The following is a 16,905-nucleotide window of genomic DNA, read 5'->3' as shown; positions in this document are numbered from 1 at the left end:
CCTCTCTCTCTCTCACACACACACCTCTCTCTCTCACACACACACACCTCTCTCTCACACACACCTCTCTCTCACACACACACCTCTCTCTCTCACACACACACAGCCTCCTTAAACCTCTCTCACACACACCTCTCTCTCACACACATCTCTCTCTCACACACATCTCTCTCTCACAGACCCTCTCTCTCACACACTCACCTCTCTCTCACACACACACACCTCTCTCTCACACACACACCTCTCTCTCTCTCACACACACACCTCTCTCTCTCTCACACACACACCTCTCTCACACACACACCTCTCTCTCTCTCACACACACCTCTCTCTCTCACACACACCTCTCTCTCACACACACACACCTCTCTCTCTCTCACACACATCTCTCTCTCACACACACCTCTCTCTCTCACACACACCTCTCTCTCTCACACACACCTCTCTCTCTCTCTCACACACACACCTCTCTCTCACACACACACCTCTCTCTCTCACACACACACTCTCTCTCTCTCTCTCACACACACCTCTCTCTCACACACACACCTCTCTCTCTCACACATCTCTCTATCTCACACACATCTCTCTCTCACTCACACACACCTCTCTCTCTCTCACACACACACCTCTCTCTCTCACACACACACCTCTCTCTCTCTCTCTCTCACACACCTCTCTCTCTCACACACACACCTCTCTCTCTCTCTCACACACACACCTCTCTCTCACATACCTCTCTCTCTCACACACACCTCTCTCTCTCACACACACACAACTCTCTCTCTCACACACACCTCTCTCTCTCACACACACACAACTCTCTCTCTCACACACATCTCTCTATCTCACACACATCTCTCTCTCACTCACACACACCTCTCTCTCTCACACACACAACTCTCTCTCACTCACACACACCTCTCTCTCTCTCACACACACACCTCTCTCTCTCTCTCACACACCTCTCTCTCTCACACACACACACCTCTCTCTCTCTCTCTCACACACACCTCTCTCTCACAGACACCTCTCTCTCTCTCACACACACACCTCTCTCTCTCACACACCTCTCTCTCTCACACACACCTCTCTCTCACACACACCTCTCTCTCACACACACACCTCTCTCTCTCACACACACAGCCTCCTTAAACCTCTCTCTCACACACACCTCTCTCTCACACACACACCTCTCTCTCTCTCACACACATCTCTCTCTCACACACACCTCTCTCTCTCACACACACCTCTCTCTCTCACACACCTCTCTCTCTCTCACACACTCACCTCTCTCTCTCACACACACACCTCTCTCACACACACACACCTCTCTCTCTCTCTCACACACACCTCTCTCTCTCTCTCACACACACACAGCCTCCTTAAACCTCTCTCTCACACACCTCTCTCTCACACACACACCTCTCTCTCTCTCAAACACACACCTCTCTCTCTCTCACACACACCTCTCTCTCACACACACACCTCTCTCTCACACACACACACACCTCTCTCTCACACACACACACCTCTCTCTCTCACACACACCTCTCTCTCTCACACACAACTCTCTCTCTCACACACACCTCTCTCTCACACACACACCTCTCTCTCACACACACACACACCTCTCTCTCACACACACCTCTCTCTCTCACACACACCTCTCTCTCTCACACACACCTCTCTCTCACACACACACCTCTCTCTCTCACACACACCTCTCTCTCTCTCACACACACCTCTCTCACACACACACACCTCTCTCTCTCACACACACCTCTCTCTCTCACACACACCTCTCTCTCTCACACACACCTCTCTCACACACAACTCTCTCTCTCACACACACACACCTGTCTCTCTCACACACACCTCTCTCTCTCACACACACACACCTCTCACACACATCTCTCTCTCACACACACACCTCTCTCTCTCTCTCTCACACACACACACCTCTCTCTCTCTCACACACACACCTCTCTCTCTCTCTCTCTCACACACACACCTCTCTCTCTCTCTCACACACACCTCTCTCTCACACACACACCTCTCTCTCACACACACACCTCTCTCTCTCTCACAAGCACACAGCTCTCTCTCTCAGTCTCTAACAGCCCTCCCTCCCGTACAATCTTAATTTGAGTAAAGTTTTCAAGATTCTGAGCAAACGCTCTTGTAAATGTGACCGAACTGGTTTCTGTCCTGGCAGCATTTTTGAATGCCAATGTGGTTTGGAATCCGGTGAAGCTGCCAGTCTCGGCAACTGGGTGGAGCAGCACGGAAACCGGGACGTGTGCGCGGCACAACTCCTGGTGTGGGAGGCGGCAATTGTGAAGTGTTGGGAAGGCTCCTAATGTGACATTGGGTGTCGCGGTCGTGGAGTAATTATGATTGATTGTATCTGCCTCCCTTCTCTATCTCTGCCACACCCACCCCCCCGCCGCCCCACTTTCCTGTCCCCGGTCCATATTGCAACCCCCACCTCTCTCCCGCAGACATGTGACACCGATGACACGGACGACATCGAGATAGCGATTGACAATGCCGCCTTCATGGACGATTTCTTCGGACAGGTCAGACATTTCCCCAGACACCGCATGACGGAGACGGGGAGGGGTGTGGGGGAGGGAGGGGGTGACGGAGATGGGGAGGGGTGTGGGGGAGGGAGGGGGTGACGGAGACGGGGAGGGGTGTGGGGGAGGGAGGGGGTGACGGAGACGGGGAGGGGTGTGTGGGAGGGAGGGGGTGACGGTGACGGGGAGGGGTGTAGGGGAGGGAGGGGGTGACGGAGATGGGGGAGGGGTGTGGGGGAGGGGGGGGGTGACGGAGACGGGGAAGGGTGTGGGGGAGGGAGGGGTGACGGAGACGGGGTGTTGTGTAGGTGAGGGAGGGGGTGACGGAGATGGGGAGGGGTGTGGGGGAGGGAGGGGGTGACGGAGATGGGGAGGGTGTGGGGGAGGGGGGGTGACGGAGACGGGGAGGGGTGTGGGGGAGGGAGGGGTGACGGAGACGGGGAGTTGTGTAGGGGAGGGAGGGGGTGACAGAGATGGGGAGGGGTGTGGGGGAGGGGGGGTGACGGAGACGGGGAGCGGTGTGGGGGAGGGAGGGGAGGGAGACGGGGAGGGGTGTGGGGGAGGGAGGGGTGACGGAGACGGGGTGTTGTGTAGGGGAGGGAGGTGTGATGGAGACGGGGAGGGGTGTAGGGGAGGGAGGGGGTGACGGAGACGGGGAGGGGTGTGGGGGAGGGAGGGGAGACGGAGATGGGGAGGGGTGTAGGGGAGGGAGGTGTGACGGAGACGGGGAGGGGTGTGGGGGAGGGAGGGGGTGACGGAGACGGGGAGGGGTGTAGGGGAGGGGTGTAGGGGAGGGAGGTGTTACGGAGACGGGGAGGGGTGTGGGGGAGGGAGGGGGTGACGGAGACGGGGAGGGGTGTAGGGGAGGGAGGGGGGTGATGGAGACGGGGAGGGGTGTAGGGTAGGGAGGGGTGACGGAGACGGGGAGGGGTGTGGGGGAGGGAGGGGGTGACGGAGACGGGGAGGGGTGTAGGGGAGGGAGGGGGTGACGGAGACGGGGAGGGGTGTAGGGGAGGGAGGTGTTACGGAGACGGGGAGGGGTGTGGGGGAGGGAGGGGGTGACGGAGACGGGGAGGGGTGTGGGGGAGGGAGGGGGTGATGGAGACGGGGAGGGGTGTAGGGGAGGGAGGGGGTGATGGAGACGGGGAGGTGTGTAGGGTAGGGAGGGGTGACGGAGACGGGGAGGGGTGTAGGGGAGGGGAGGTGTTACGGAGACGGGGAGGGGTGTAGGGGAGGGAGGGGTGACGGAGACGGGGAGGGGTGTGGGGGAGGGAGGGGGTGATGGAGACGGGGAGGTGTGTAGGGTAGGGAGGGGTGACGGAGACGGGGAGGGGTGTAGGGGAGGGAGGGGGTGACGGAGACGGGGAGGGGTGTAGGGGAGGGAGGGGTGACGGAGACGGGGAGGGGTGTGGGGGAGGGAGGGGGTGACGGAGACGGGGAGGGGTGTGGGGGAGGGAGGGGTGACGGAGACGGGGAGTGGTGTAGGGGAGGGAGGTGTGATGGAGACATGGAGGGGTGTAGGGGAGGCCGACTCATCTCTCTCCCCCTCGGCAGATCGGTGAGATTCGTGTGAGCATCGAGAAGATCACGTCCAACGTGGAGGACGTTAAGAAGATTCACAGCATCATCCTGTCCGCCCCCATGGCCGACGAAAGTGAGTCTGTTCCCCTGCCCCTCGGAAAATGACCTCCCCGTTCGCGGGGTGAATTCCGAATGTTCCTCGTACGTTCACTGTCCTGTTTCCGGAAACGTTCTCGTCAGCCTCCTCCGGTCCCTCCCCGGCCTCGAAGCGATTCCACGGTTAAACTGTCCAGTAAGGCCGAGGTTCGGAACCGAAGGGGACGTCCTGCCCGATTCTGTCCATGAAGGCCAAGAGACTGTGAGATACCTGGCCATTCGGCCCATCGAGTCCGTTCCCCCCTCGGAAATGGCTGAATTATTTTCCCTCACCAAGCCCCCATTCCCCTTGCCTCCTCCCCATAATATTTCACACGCTTGCTAATCAGTAACCCATCATCCTCCGGTTAGAATATATCCAGTAACCTGGCCAATTCCTACCCATCGCTGTACCTAAAGGACCTCCCACTGTTCTGTGTCCTCTGGTCTTAGTGGGGGACTCCAGGACCAGAGGACACAGATAGAGTGGATGTGGAGAGGATGTTTCCTGTAGTGGGGGAGTCTAGGACCAGAGGACACAGATAGAGTGGATGTGGAGAGGATGTTTCCTATAGTGGGGGAGTCTAGGAACAGAGGACACAGATAGAGTGGATGTGGAGAGGATGTTTCCTACAGTGGGGGAGTCTAGGACCAGAGGACACAGATAGAGTGGATGTGGAGAGTATGTTTCCTGTAGTGGGGGAGTCCAGGACCAGAGGACACAGATGGAGTGGATGTGGAGAGGATGTTTCCTACAGTGGGGGAGTCTAGGACCAGAGGACACAGATAGAGTGGATGTGGAGAGTATGTTTCCTGTAGTGGGAGAGTCCAGGACCAGAGGACACAGATAGAGTGGATGTGGAGAGGATGTTTCCTATAGTGTGGGATTCTAGGACCAGAGGACACAGATAGAGTGGATGTGGAGAGGATGTTTCCTATAGTGGGGGAGTCTAGGAACAGAGGACACAGATAGAGTGGATGTGGAGAGGATGTTTTCTATAGTGGGGGAGTCTAGGTCCAGAGGACACAGATAGAGTGGATGTGGAGAGGATGTTTCCTGTAGTAGGGGAGTCTAGGACCAGAGGACACAGATAGAGTGGATGTGGAGAGGATGTTTCCTATAGTGGGGGTGTCTAGGAACAGAGGACACAGATAGAGTGGATGTGGAGAGGATGTTTCCTATAGTGGGGGAGTCTAGGTCCAGAGGACACAGATAGAGTGGATGTGGAGAGGATGTTTCCTATAGTGGGGGAGTCTAGGACCAGAGGACACATATAGAGTGGATGTGGAGAGGATGTTTCCTGTAGTAGGGGAGTCTAGGACCAGAGGACACAGATAGAGTGGATGTGGAGAGGATGTTTCCTATAGTGGGGGAGTCTAGGACCAGAGGACACAGATAAAGTGGATGTGGAGAGGATGTTTCCTATAGTGGGGGAGTCTAGGACCAGAGGACACAGATAGAGTGGATGTGGAGAATCTGTGGAATTCATTGCCCCTGGCGGCTGTGCAGGCCGAGTCGTTGGGTGTATTGAGGTCGACCGATTCTTGATTGGTCTGGAGTGACGGGATACGGGGTGGAGGCAGGAGATTGGGGGCTGATAGGGATAATGGGGCATCCTCTGAAACGGCCTAACTGGGCTCGTATATCCCCCGGCCGTTCGGAGCTGGGACACGATTCCCTGACGACGCCGGCCGTTCCCCACCCCCCTGACGTGACCGTTCTCCTGTTGCAGAGACAAAGGACGAGCTGGAGCAGCTGACGGCCAGCATCAAGAAGGAGGCCAACGCAGTCCGCTCGAAACTGAAGGGTAGGTGACGGAGGATGCGCCGGCAGTGCGGCTGAGTGGGTGGCGGGGGGGTAGGACGGGCTGGTGGGAGAATTGCTGGACCGAGAGGGAGAGGGAGGCCGATCGGGTGCGGCGGAGAGAGAGAGACGGAGAGGTTGTTAGAGAGCGAGAGAGGGAGGGAGGGAGAGAGTCAGAGAGAGTGAGAGGGACAGAGAGGTCGGGAGAGAGATGGAGAGGTTGTTAGAGAGCGAGAGAGGGAGGGAGAGAGAGTCAGAGAAATTGAGAGGGACAGAGATCGGGAGTGAGACGGAGAGGTTGTTAGAGAGCGAGAGAGGGAGGGAGAGAGAGAGAGTCAGAGAGTGAGAGGGACAGAGAGGTCGGGAGAGAGACGGAGATATTGTTAGAGAGCGAGAGAGGGAGGGAGAGAGAGAGTCAGAGAGAGTGAGAGGGACAGAGAGGTCAGGAGAGACACGGAGAGGTTGTTAGAGAGCGAGAGAGGGAGGGAGGGAGAGAGAGAGTCAGACAGAGTGAGAGGGACAGAGAGGTCGGAGAGAGACGGAGATGTTGTTAGAGAGCGAGAGAGGGAGGGAGAGAGAGAGAGAGAGTCAGAGGGAGTGAGAGTGACAGAGAGGTCGGGAGAGAGACGGAGAGGTTGTTAGAGAGCGAGGGAGGGAGAGAGAGAGTGTGAAGGACAGAGAGGTCGGGAGAGAGACGGAGAGGTTGTTACAGAGCGAGAGAGGGAAGGAGAGAGAGAGAGAGTCAGAGAGTGAGAGGGACAGAGGTCGGGAGAGAGATGGAGAGGTTGTTAGAGAGCGAGAGAGGGAGGGAGGGAGAGAGTCAGAGAGAGTGAGAGGGACAGAGAGGTCGGGAGAGAGACGGAGAGGTTGTTAGAGAGCGAGAGAGGGAGGGAGGGAGAGAGAGTCAGAGAGAGTGAGAGGGACAGAGAGGTCGGGAGAGAGACGGAGAGGTTGTTAGAGAGCGAGAGAGGGAGGGAGAGAGAGAGAGTCAGAGAGAGTGAGAGAGACAGAGAGGTCGGGAGAGAGATGGAGAGGTTGTTAGAGAGCGAGGGAGGGAGGGAGAGAGAGTCAGAGAGTGTAAGAGGGACAGAGGGGTCGGGAGAGAGATGGAGAGGTTGTTAGAGAGCGAGAGAGGGAGGGAGGGAGAGAGAGTCAGAGAGTGAGAGGGACAGAGAGGTCGGGAGAGAGATGGAGAGGTTGTTAGAGAGCGAGAGAGGGAGGGAGGGAGAGAGAGTCAGAGAGAGTGAGAGGGACAGAGAGGTCGGGAGAGAGACGGAGAGGTTGTTAGAGAGCGAGAGAGGGATGGAGAGAGAGTCAGAGAGAGTGAGAGGGACAGAGAGTTCGGGAGAGAGATGGAGAGGTTGTTAGAGAGCGCGAGAGGGAAGGAGTGAGAGAGAGTCAGAGAGTGAGAGGGACAGAGAGGTCGGGAGAGAGACGGAGATATTGTTAGAGAGCGAGAGAGGGAGGGAGAGAGAGAGAGTCAGAGAGAGTGAGAGGGACAGAGAGGTCGGGAGAGAGACGGAGATATTGTTAGAGAGCAAGAGAGGGAGGGAGAGAGAGAGAGTCAGAGAGTGAGGGGGACAGAGAGGTCGGGAGAGAGATGGTTGTTAGAGAGCGAGAGAGGGAGGGGGAGTGAGAGAGTCAGAGAGAGTGAGAGGGACAGATGTTGGGAGAGAGACGGAGAGGTTGTTAGAGAGCGAGAGAGGGAAGGAGAGAGAGTGAGTCAGAGAGATTGAGACGGACAGAGAGGTCGGGAGAGAGATGGAGAGGTTGTTAGAGAGCGAGAGAGGGAGGGAGAGAGAGTCAGAGAAATTGAGAGGGACAGAGATCGGGAGTGAGACGGAGAGGTTGTTAGAGAGCGAGAGAGGGAGGGAGAGAGAGAGAGTCAGAGAGTGAGAGGGACAGAGAGGTCGGGAGAGAGACGGAGATATTGTTAGAGAGTGAGAGAGGGAGGGAGAGAGAGAGAGTCAGAGAGAGTGAGAGGGACAGAGAGGTCGGGAGAGAGACGGAGATATTGTTAGAGAGCAAGAGAGGGAGGGAGAGAGAGAGAGAGTCAGACAGAGTGAGAGGGACAGAGAGGTCGGAGAGAGACGGACATGTTGTTAGAGAGCGAGAGAGGGAGGGAGAGAGAGAGAGAGAGTCAGAGGGAGTGAGAGTGACAGAGAGGTCGGGAGAGAGACGGAGAGGTTGTTAGAGAGCGAGGGAGGGAGAGAGAGAGAGAGAGAGTCAGAGGGAGTGAGAGTGACAGAGAGGTCGGGAGAGAGACGGAGAGGTTGTTAGAGAGCGAGAGAGGGAGGGAGAGAGAGAGAGAGAGTCAGAGGGAGTGAGAGTGACAGAGAGGTCGGGAGAGAGACGGAGAGGTTGTTAGAGAGCGAGGGAGGGGGAGAGAGAGTGTGAAGGACAGAGAGGTCGGGAGAGAGACGGAGAGGTTGTTACAGAGCGAGAGAGGGAAGGAGAGAGAGAGAGAGTCAGAGAGTGAGAGGGACAGAGGTCGGGAGAGAGATGGAGAGGTTGTTAGAGAGCGAGAGAGGGAGGGAGGGAGAGAGAGTCAGAGAGAGTGAGAGGGACAGAGAGGTCGGGAGAGAGACGGAGAGGTTGTTAGAGAGCGAGAGAGGGAGGGAGGGAGAGAGAGTCAGAGAGAGTGAGAGGGACAGAGAGGTCGGGAGAGAGACGGAGAGGTTGTTAGAGAGCGAGAGAGGGAGGGAGAGAGAGAGAGTCAGAGAGTGAGAGAGACAGAGAGGTCGGGAGAGAGATGGAGAGGTTGTTAGAGAGCGAGGGAGGGAGGGAGAGAGAGTCAGAGAGTGTAAGAGGGTCAGAGGGGTCGGGAGAGAGACGGAGAGGTTGTTCGATAGCGTGAGAGGGAGGGAGAGAGAGAGAGTCAGAGAGTGAGAGGGACAGAGAGGTCGGGAGAGAGATGGAGAGGTTGTTAGAGAGCGAGAGAGGGAGGGAGGGAGAGAGAGTCAGAGAGTGAGAGGGACAGAGAGGTCGGGAGAGAGACGGAGAGGTTGTTAGAGAGCGAGGGAGGGAGAGAGAGAGTGTGAAGGACAGAGAGGTCGGGAGAGAGACGGAGAGGTTGTTACAGAGCGAGAGAGGGAAGGAGAGAGAGAGAGAGTCAGAGAGTGAGAGGGACAGAGGTCGGGAGAGAGATGGAGAGGTTGTTAGAGAGCGAGAGAGGGAGGGAGGGAGAGAGAGTCAGAGTTAATGTGAGGGACAGAGAGGCCGGGAGAGAGATGGAGAGGTTGTTAGAGAGCGAGAGAAGGAAGGAGAGAGAGAGAGAGTCAGAGAGTGAGAGGGACAGAGAGGTCGGGAGAGAGATGGAGAGGTTGTTAGAGAGCGAGAGAGGGACAGAGAGGTCGGGAGAGAGACGGAGGTTGTTAGAGAGCGAGAGAAGGAAGGAGAGAGAGAGAGAGTCAGAGAGAGTGAGAGGGACAGAGAGGTCAGGAGAGAGATGGAGAGGTTGTTAGAGAGCGAGAGAGGGAGGGAGGGAGAGAGAGTGAGGGACAGAGAGGTCGGGAGAGAGACGGAGAGGTTGTTAGAGCGCGAGAGAGGGAGGGAGAGAGAGAGAGTCAGAGAGATTGAGAGGGACAGAGGTCGGGAGAGAGATGGAGAGGTTGTTAGAGAGCAAGAGAGGGAGGGAGGGAGAGAGAGAGAGGGACAGAGAGAGAGACGGAGAGGTTGTTAGTGAGCGAGAGAGGGAGGGAGGGAGAGAGAGTCAGAGAGAGTGCGAGGGACAGAGAGGTCGGGAGAGAGACGGAGAGGTTGTTAGAGAGCGAGAGAGGGAGAGAGAGAGAGTCAGAGAGAGTGAGAGGGACAGAGAGGTCGGGAGAGAGATGGAGAGGTTGTTAGAGAGCGAGAGAGGGAGGGAGGGAGAGAGAGAGAGAGGGACAGAGAGGTCGGGAGAGAGACGGAGAGGTTGTTAGTGAGCGAGAGAGGGAGGGAGGGAGAGAGAGTCAGAGAGAGTGAGAGGGACAGAGAGGTCGGGAGAGAGACGGAGAGGTTGTTAGAGAGCGAGAGAGGGAGAGAGAGAGAGAGTCAGAGAGAGTGAGAGGGACAGAGAGGTCGGGAGAGAGATGGAGAGGTTGTTAGAGAGCGAGAGAGGGAGGGAGGGAGAGAGAGAGAGAGGGACAGAGAGGTCGGGAGAGAGACGGAGAGGTTGTTAGTGAGCGAGAGAGGGAGGGAGGGAGAGAGAGTCAGAGAGAGTGAGAGGGACAGAGAGGTCGGGAGAGAGACGGAGAGGTTGTTAGAGAGCGAGGGAGGGAAAGAGAGAGTGTGAAGGACAGAGAGGTCGGGAGAGAGACGGAGAGGTTGTTACAGAGCGAGAGAGGGAAGGAGGAGAGAGAGAGAGAGTCAGAGAGTGAGAGGGACAGAGGTCGGGAGAGAGACGGAGAGGTTGTTAGAGAGCGAGAGAGGGAGGGAGGGAGAGAGAGTCAGAGTTAATGAGAGGGACAGAGAGGCCGGGAGAGAGATGGAGAGGTTGTTAGAGAGCGAGAGAGGGAGGGAGGGAGAGAGAGTCAGAGAGAGTGAGAGGGACAGAGAGGTCGGGAGAGAGACGGAGGTTGTTAGAGAGCGAGAGAAGGAAGGAGAGAGAGAGAGAGTCAGAGAGAGTGAGAGGGACAGAGAGGTCAGGAGAGAGATGGAGAGGTTGTTAGAGAGCGAGAGAGGGAGGGAGGGAGAGAGAGTCAGAGAGATTGAGAGGGACAGAGGTCGGGAGAGAGATGGAGAGGTTGTTAGAGAGCGAGAGAGGGAGAGAGAGAGAGTCAGAGAGAGTGAGAGGGACAGAGAGGTCGGGAGAGAGACGGAGAGGTTGTTAGAGCGCGAGGGAGGGAGAGAGAGAGTCAGAGAGATTGAGAGGGACAGAGGTCGGGAGAGAGATGGAGAGGTTGTTAGAGAGCGAGAGAGGGAGGGAGGGAGAGAGAGAGTGAGGGACAGAGAGAGAGACGGAGAGGTTGTTAGTGAGCGAGAGAGGGAGGGAGGGAGAGAGAGTCAGAGAGAGTGAGAGGTACAGAGAGGTCGGGAGAGAGACGGAGAGGTTGTTAGAGAGCGAGAGAGGGAGAGAGAGAGAGAGAGTCAGAGAGTGAGAGGGACAGAGAGTTCGGGAGAGAGATGGAGAGGTTGTTAGAGAGCGAGAGAGGGAGGGAGAGAGAGAGAGTCAGAGAGTGAGAGGGACAGAGAGGTCGGGAGAGAGACGGAGATATTGTTAGTGAGCGAGAGAGGGATGGAGAGAGAGAGAGTCAGAGAGAGTGAGAGGGACAGAGAGGTCGGGAGGGAGACGGAGAGGTTGTTAGAGAGCGAGAGAGGGAGAGAGAGTGTGAGGGACAGAGAGGTCGGGAGAGAGATGGAGAGGTTGTTAGAGAGCGAGAGAGGGAGGGAGGGAGAGAGAGTCAGAGTTAATGTGAGGGACAGAGAGGCCGGGAGAGAGATGGAGAGGTTGTTAGAGAGCGAGAGAAGGAAGGAGAGAGAGAGAGAGTCAGAGAGTGAGAGGGACAGAGAGGTCGGGAGAGAGATGGAGAGGTTGTTAGAGAGCGAGAGAGGGAGGGAGGGAGAGAGAGTGAGGGACAGAGAGGTCGGGAGAGAGACGGAGGTTGTTAGAGAGCGAGAGAAGGAAGGAGAGAGAGAGAGAGTCAGAGAGAGTGAGAGGGACAGAGAGGTCAGGAGAGAGATGGAGAGGTTGTTAGAGAGCGAGAGAGGGAGGGAGGGAGAGAGAGTGAGGGACAGAGAGGTCGGGAGAGAGACGGAGAGGTTGTTAGAGCGCGAGAGAGGGAGGGAGAGAGAGAGAGTCAGAGAGATTGAGAGGGACAGAGGTCGGGAGAGAGATGGAGAGGTTGTTAGAGAGCAAGAGAGGGAGGGAGGGAGAGAGAGAGAGGGACAGAGAGAGAGACGGAGAGGTTGTTAGTGAGCGAGAGAGGGAGGGAGGGAGAGAGAGTCAGAGAGAGTGAGAGGGACAGAGAGGTCGGGAGAGAGACGGAGAGGTTGTTAGAGAGCGAGAGAGGGAGAGAGAGAGAGTCAGAGAGAGTGAGAGGGACAGAGAGGTCGGGAGAGAGATGGAGAGGTTGTTAGAGAGCGAGAGAGGGAGGGAGGGAGAGAGAGAGAGAGGGACAGAGAGGTCGGGAGAGAGACGGAGAGGTTGTTAGTGAGCGAGAGAGGGAGGGAGGGAGAGAGAGTCAGAGAGAGTGAGAGGGACAGAGAGGTCGGGAGAGAGACGGAGAGGTTGTTAGAGAGCGAGAGAGGGAGAGAGAGAGAGTCAGAGAGAGTGAGAGGGACAGAGAGGTCGGGAGAGAGATGGAGAGGTTGTTAGAGAGCGAGAGAGGGAGGGAGGGAGAGAGAGAGAGAGAGGGACAGAGAGGTCGGGAGAGAGACGGAGAGGTTGTTAGTGAGCGAGAGAGGGAGGGAGGGAGAGAGAGTCAGAGAGAGTGAGAGGGACAGAGAGGTCGGGAGAGAGACGGAGAGGTTGTTAGAGAGCGAGGGAGGGAAAGAGAGAGTGTGAAGGACAGAGAGGTCGGGAGAGAGACGGAGAGGTTGTTACAGAGCGAGAGAGGGAAGGAGAGAGAGAGAGAGTCAGAGAGTGAGAGGGACAGAGGTCGGGAGAGAGACGGAGAGGTTGTTAGAGAGCGAGAGAGGGAGGGAGGGAGAGAGAGTCAGAGTTAATGAGAGGGACAGAGAGGCCGGGAGAGAGATGGAGAGGTTGTTAGAGAGCGAGAGAGGGAGGGAGGGAGAGAGAGTCAGAGAGAGTGAGAGGGACAGAGAGGTCGGGAGAGAGACGGAGGTTGTTAGAGAGCGAGAGAAGGAAGGAGAGAGAGAGAGAGTCAGAGAGAGTGAGAGGGACAGAGAGGTCAGGAGAGAGATGGAGAGGTTGTTAGAGAGCGAGAGAGGGAGGGAGGGAGAGAGAGTCAGAGAGATTGAGAGGGACAGAGGTCGGGAGAGAGATGGAGAGGTTGTTAGAGAGCGAGAGAGGGAGAGAGAGAGAGTCAGAGAGAGTGAGAGGGACAGAGAGGTCGGGAGAGAGACGGAGAGGTTGTTAGAGCGCGAGGGAGGGAGCGAGAGAGAGTCAGAGAGATTGAGAGGGACAGAGGTCGGGAGAGAGATGGAGAGGTTGTTAGAGAGCGAGAGAGGGAGGGAGGGAGAGAGAGAGTGAGGGACAGAGAGAGAGACGGAGAGGTTGTTAGTGAGCGAGAGAGGGAGGGAGGGAGAGAGAGTCAGAGAGAGTGAGAGGTACAGAGAGGTCGGGAGAGAGACGGAGAGGTTGTTAGAGAGCGAGAGAGGGAGAGAGAGAGAGAGTGTCAGAGAGTGAGAGGGACAGAGAGTTCGGGAGAGAGATGGAGAGGTTGTTAGAGAGCGAGAGAGGGAGGGAGAGAGAGAGAGTCAGAGAGTGAGAGGGACAGAGAGGTCGGGAGAGAGACGGAGATATTGTTAGTGAGCGAGAGAGGGATGGAGAGAGAGAGAGTCAGAGAGAGTGAGAGGGACAGAGAGGTCGGGAGGGAGACGGAGAGGTTGTTAGAGAGCGAGAGAGGGAGAGAGAGTGTGAGGGACAGAGAGGTCGGGAGAGAGATGGAGAGGTTGTTAGAGAGCGAGAGAGGGAGGGAGAGAGAGAGAGAGAGAGAGGGACAGAGAGGTCGGGAGAGAGACGGAGAGGTTGTTAGAGAGCGAGAGAGGGAGGGAGAGAGAGAGAGTCAGAGAAAATGAGAGGGACAGAGAGGTCGGGAGAGAGATGGAGAGGTTATTAGAGAGCGAGAGAGGGAGGGAGAGAGAGAGAGTCAGAGAGAGTGAGAGGGACAGAGACGTCGGGAGAGAGAGAGAGAGTCAGAGAGAGTGAGAGGGACAGAGACGTCGGGAGAGAGACAGAGATGTTAGAGAGCGAGAGAGGGAAGGAGAGAGAGAGAGAGTCAGAGAGTGAGAGGGACAGAGAGGTCGGGAGAGAGACGGAGAGGTTGTTAGTGAGCGAGAGAGAGAGAGAGTCAGAGAAAATGAGAGGGACAGAGAGGTCGGGAGAGAGATGGAGAGGTTATTAGAGAGCGAGAGAGGGAGGGAGAGAGAGAGAGTCAGAGAGAGTGAGAGGGACAGAGACGTCGGGAGAGAGAGAGAGAGTCAGAGAGAGTGAGAGGGACAGAGACGTCGGGAGAGAGACAGAGATGTTAGAGAGCGAGAGAGGGAAGGAGAGAGAGAAAGAGTCAGAGAGAGTGAGAGGAACAGAGAGGTCGGGAGAGAGACGGAGAGGTTGTTAGTGAGCGAGAGAGGGAGGGGGAGTGAGAGAGTCAGAGAGAGTGAGAGGGACAGAGGTCGGGAGAGAGACGGAGAGGTTGTTAGAGAGCGAGAGAGGGAAGGAGAGAGAGAAAGAGTCAGAGAGAGTGAGAGGGACAGAGAGGTCGGGAGTGAGACGGAGATGTTGTTAGAGAGCGAGAGAGGGAGGGAGAGAGAGAGAGAGATTCAGAGAGAGTGAGAGGGACAGAGGTCGGGAGAGAGACGGAGATATTGTTAGAGAGCAAGAGAGGGAGGGAGAGAGAGAGAGTCAGAGAGTGAGGGGGACAGAGAGGTCGGGAGAGAGATGGTTGTTAGAGAGCGAGAGAGGGAGGGAGAGAGAGAGAGTCGGAGAGAGTGAGAGGAACAGAGAGGTCAGGAGAGAGACGGAGAGGTTGTTAGAGAGCGAGAGAGGGAGGGAGGGAGAGAGAGAGTCAGACAGAGTGAGAGGGACAGAGAGGTCGGAGAGAGACGGAGATGTTGTTAGAGAGCGAGAGAGGGAGGGAGAGAGAGAGAGAGAGTCAGAGGGAGTGAGAGTGACAGAGAGGTCGGGAGAGAGACGGAGAGGTTGTTAGAGAGCGAGGGAGGGAGAGAGAGAGTGTGAAGGACAGAGAGGTCGGGAGAGAGACGGAGAGGTTGTTACAGAGCGAGAGAGGGAAGGAGAGAGAGAGGGAGTCAGAGAGTGAGAGGGACAGAGGTCGGGAGAGAGACGGAGAGGTTGTTAGAGAGCGAGAGAGGGAGGGGGAGTGAGAGAGTCAGAGAGTGAGAGGGACAGAGGTTGGGAGAGAGACGGAGAGGTTGTTAGAGAGCGAGAGAGGGAAGGAGAGAGAGAGTCAGAGAGAGTGAGAGGGACAGAGAGGTCAGGAGAGAGACGGAGAGGTTGTTAGAGAGCGAGAGAGGGAGGGAGGGAGAGAGAGAGTCAGACAGAGTGAGAGGGACAGAGAGGTCGGAGAGAGACGGAGATGTTGTTAGAGAGCGAGAGAGGGAGGGAGAGAGAGAGAGAGAGTCAGAGGGAGTGAGAGTGACAGAGAGGTCGGGAGAGAGACGGAGAGGTTGTTAGAGAGCGAGGGAGGGAGAGAGAGAGTGTGAAGGACAGAGAGGTCGGGAGAGAGACGGAGAGGTTGTTACAGAGCGAGAGAGGGAAGGAGAGAGAGAGGGAGTCAGAGAGTGAGAGGGACAGAGGTCGGGAGAGAGATGGAGAGGTTGTTAGAGAGCGAGAGAGGGAGGGAGGGAGAGAGTCAGAGAGAGTGAGAGGGACAGAGAGGTCGGGAGAGAGACGGTGAGGTTGTTAGAGAGCGAGAGAGGGAGGGAGGGAGAGAGAGTCAGAGAGAGTGAGAGGGACAGAGAGGTCGGGAGAGAGACGGAGAGGTTGTTAGAGAGCGAGAGAGGGAGGGAGAGAGAGAGAGTCAGAGAGAGTGAGAGAGACAGAGAGGTCGGGAGAGAGATGGAGAGGTTGTTAGAGAGCGAGGGAGGGAGGGAGAGAGAGTCAGAGAGTGTAAGAGGGACAGAGGGGTCGGGAGAGAGACGGAGAGGTTGTTCGATAGCGAGAGAGGGAGGGAGAGAGAGAGAGTCAGAGAGTGAGAGGGACAGAGAGGTCGGGAGAGAGATGGAGAGGTTGTTAGAGAGCGAGAGAGGGAGGGAGGGAGAGAGAGTCAGAGAGTGAGAGGGACAGAGAGGTCGGGAGAGAGATGGAGAGGTTGTTAGAGAGCGAGAGAGGGAGGGAGGGAGAGAGAGTCAGAGAGTGAGAGGGACAGAGAGGTCGGGAGAGAGATGGAGAGGTTGTTAGAGAGCGAGAGAGGGATGGAGAGAGAGTCAGAGAGAGTGAGAGGGACAGAGAGTTCGGGAGAGAGATGGAGAAGTTGTTAGAGAGCGCGAGAGGGAAGGAGTGAGAGAGAGTCAGAGAGTGAGAGGGACAGAGAGGTCGGGAGAGAGACGGAGATATTGTTAGAGAGCGAGAGAGGGAGGGAGGGAGAGAGAGTCAGAGAGAGTGAGAGGAACAGAGAGGTCGGGAGAGAGATGGTTGTTAGAGAGCGAGAGAGGGAGGGGGAGTGAGAGAGTCAGAGAGAGTGAGAGGGACAGATGTTGGGAGAGAGACGGAGAGGTTGTTAGAGAGCGAGAGAGGGAGGGAGAGAGAGAGAGTCAGAGAGAGTGAGGGGGACAGAGAGGTCGGGAGAGAGATGGTTGTTAGAGAGCGAGAGAGGGAGGGGGAGTGAGAGAGTCAGAGAGAGTGAGAGGGACAGATGTTGGGAGAGAGACGGAGAGGTTGTTAGAGAGCGAGAGAGGGAAGGAGAGAGAGTGAGTCAGAGAGAGTGAGACGGACAGAGAGGTCGGGAGAGAGATGGAGAGGTTGTTAGAGAGCGAGAGAGGGAGGGAGAGAGAGTCAGAGAAATTGAGAGGGACAGAGATCGGGAGTGAGACGGAGAGGTTGTTAGAGAGCGAGAGAGGGAGGGAGAGAGAGAGAGTCAGAGAGTGAGAGGGACAGAGAGGTCGGGAGAGAGACGGAGATATTGTTAGAGAGTGAGAGAGGGAGGGAGAGAGAGAGAGTCAGAGAGAGTGAGAGGGACAGAGAGGTCGGGAGAGAGACGGAGATATTGTTAGAGAGCAAGAGAGGGAGGGAGAGAGAGAGAGAGT

General features: G+C 56.7%; 1 protein-coding gene and 2 long non-coding RNA genes across 3 annotated transcripts in view; all 3 read left to right on the top strand.

Annotated features, from left to right (window-relative positions):
* The first annotated feature begins 2,242 nt into the window (after positions 1-2,242).
* The window catches only part of LOC132387841 (syntaxin-3-like), a 34,934-nt gene continuing 20,271 nt past the window's right edge, over positions 2,243-16,905 (top strand). Inside the window, 3 exon segments of the mRNA XM_059960200.1 lie at positions 2,243-2,582; positions 4,137-4,236; positions 5,972-6,046. Of these exon segments, the coding sequence (XP_059816183.1) occupies positions 2,397-2,582; positions 4,137-4,236; positions 5,972-6,046 (361 nt within the window). The 5' untranslated portion in view covers positions 2,243-2,396.
* LOC132387842 (uncharacterized) lies at positions 7,282-9,724 on the top strand. The gene is made up of 3 exons (XR_009510044.1): positions 7,282-7,727; positions 7,812-8,314; positions 9,047-9,724. It is a non-coding gene; the product is annotated as an uncharacterized LOC132387842 (long non-coding RNA).
* LOC132387843 (uncharacterized) lies at positions 12,693-15,563 on the top strand. Its single transcript, XR_009510045.1, has 3 exons — positions 12,693-12,723; positions 12,806-14,734; positions 15,134-15,563. It is a non-coding gene; the product is annotated as an uncharacterized LOC132387843 (long non-coding RNA).

This window comes from Hypanus sabinus, unplaced genomic scaffold (assembly GCF_030144855.1).
Source record: "Hypanus sabinus isolate sHypSab1 unplaced genomic scaffold, sHypSab1.hap1 scaffold_2267, whole genome shotgun sequence".
NCBI lineage: Eukaryota > Metazoa > Chordata > Chondrichthyes > Myliobatiformes > Dasyatidae > Hypanus > Hypanus sabinus.
This window is presented reverse-complemented; position numbering and strand designations above follow the sequence as displayed.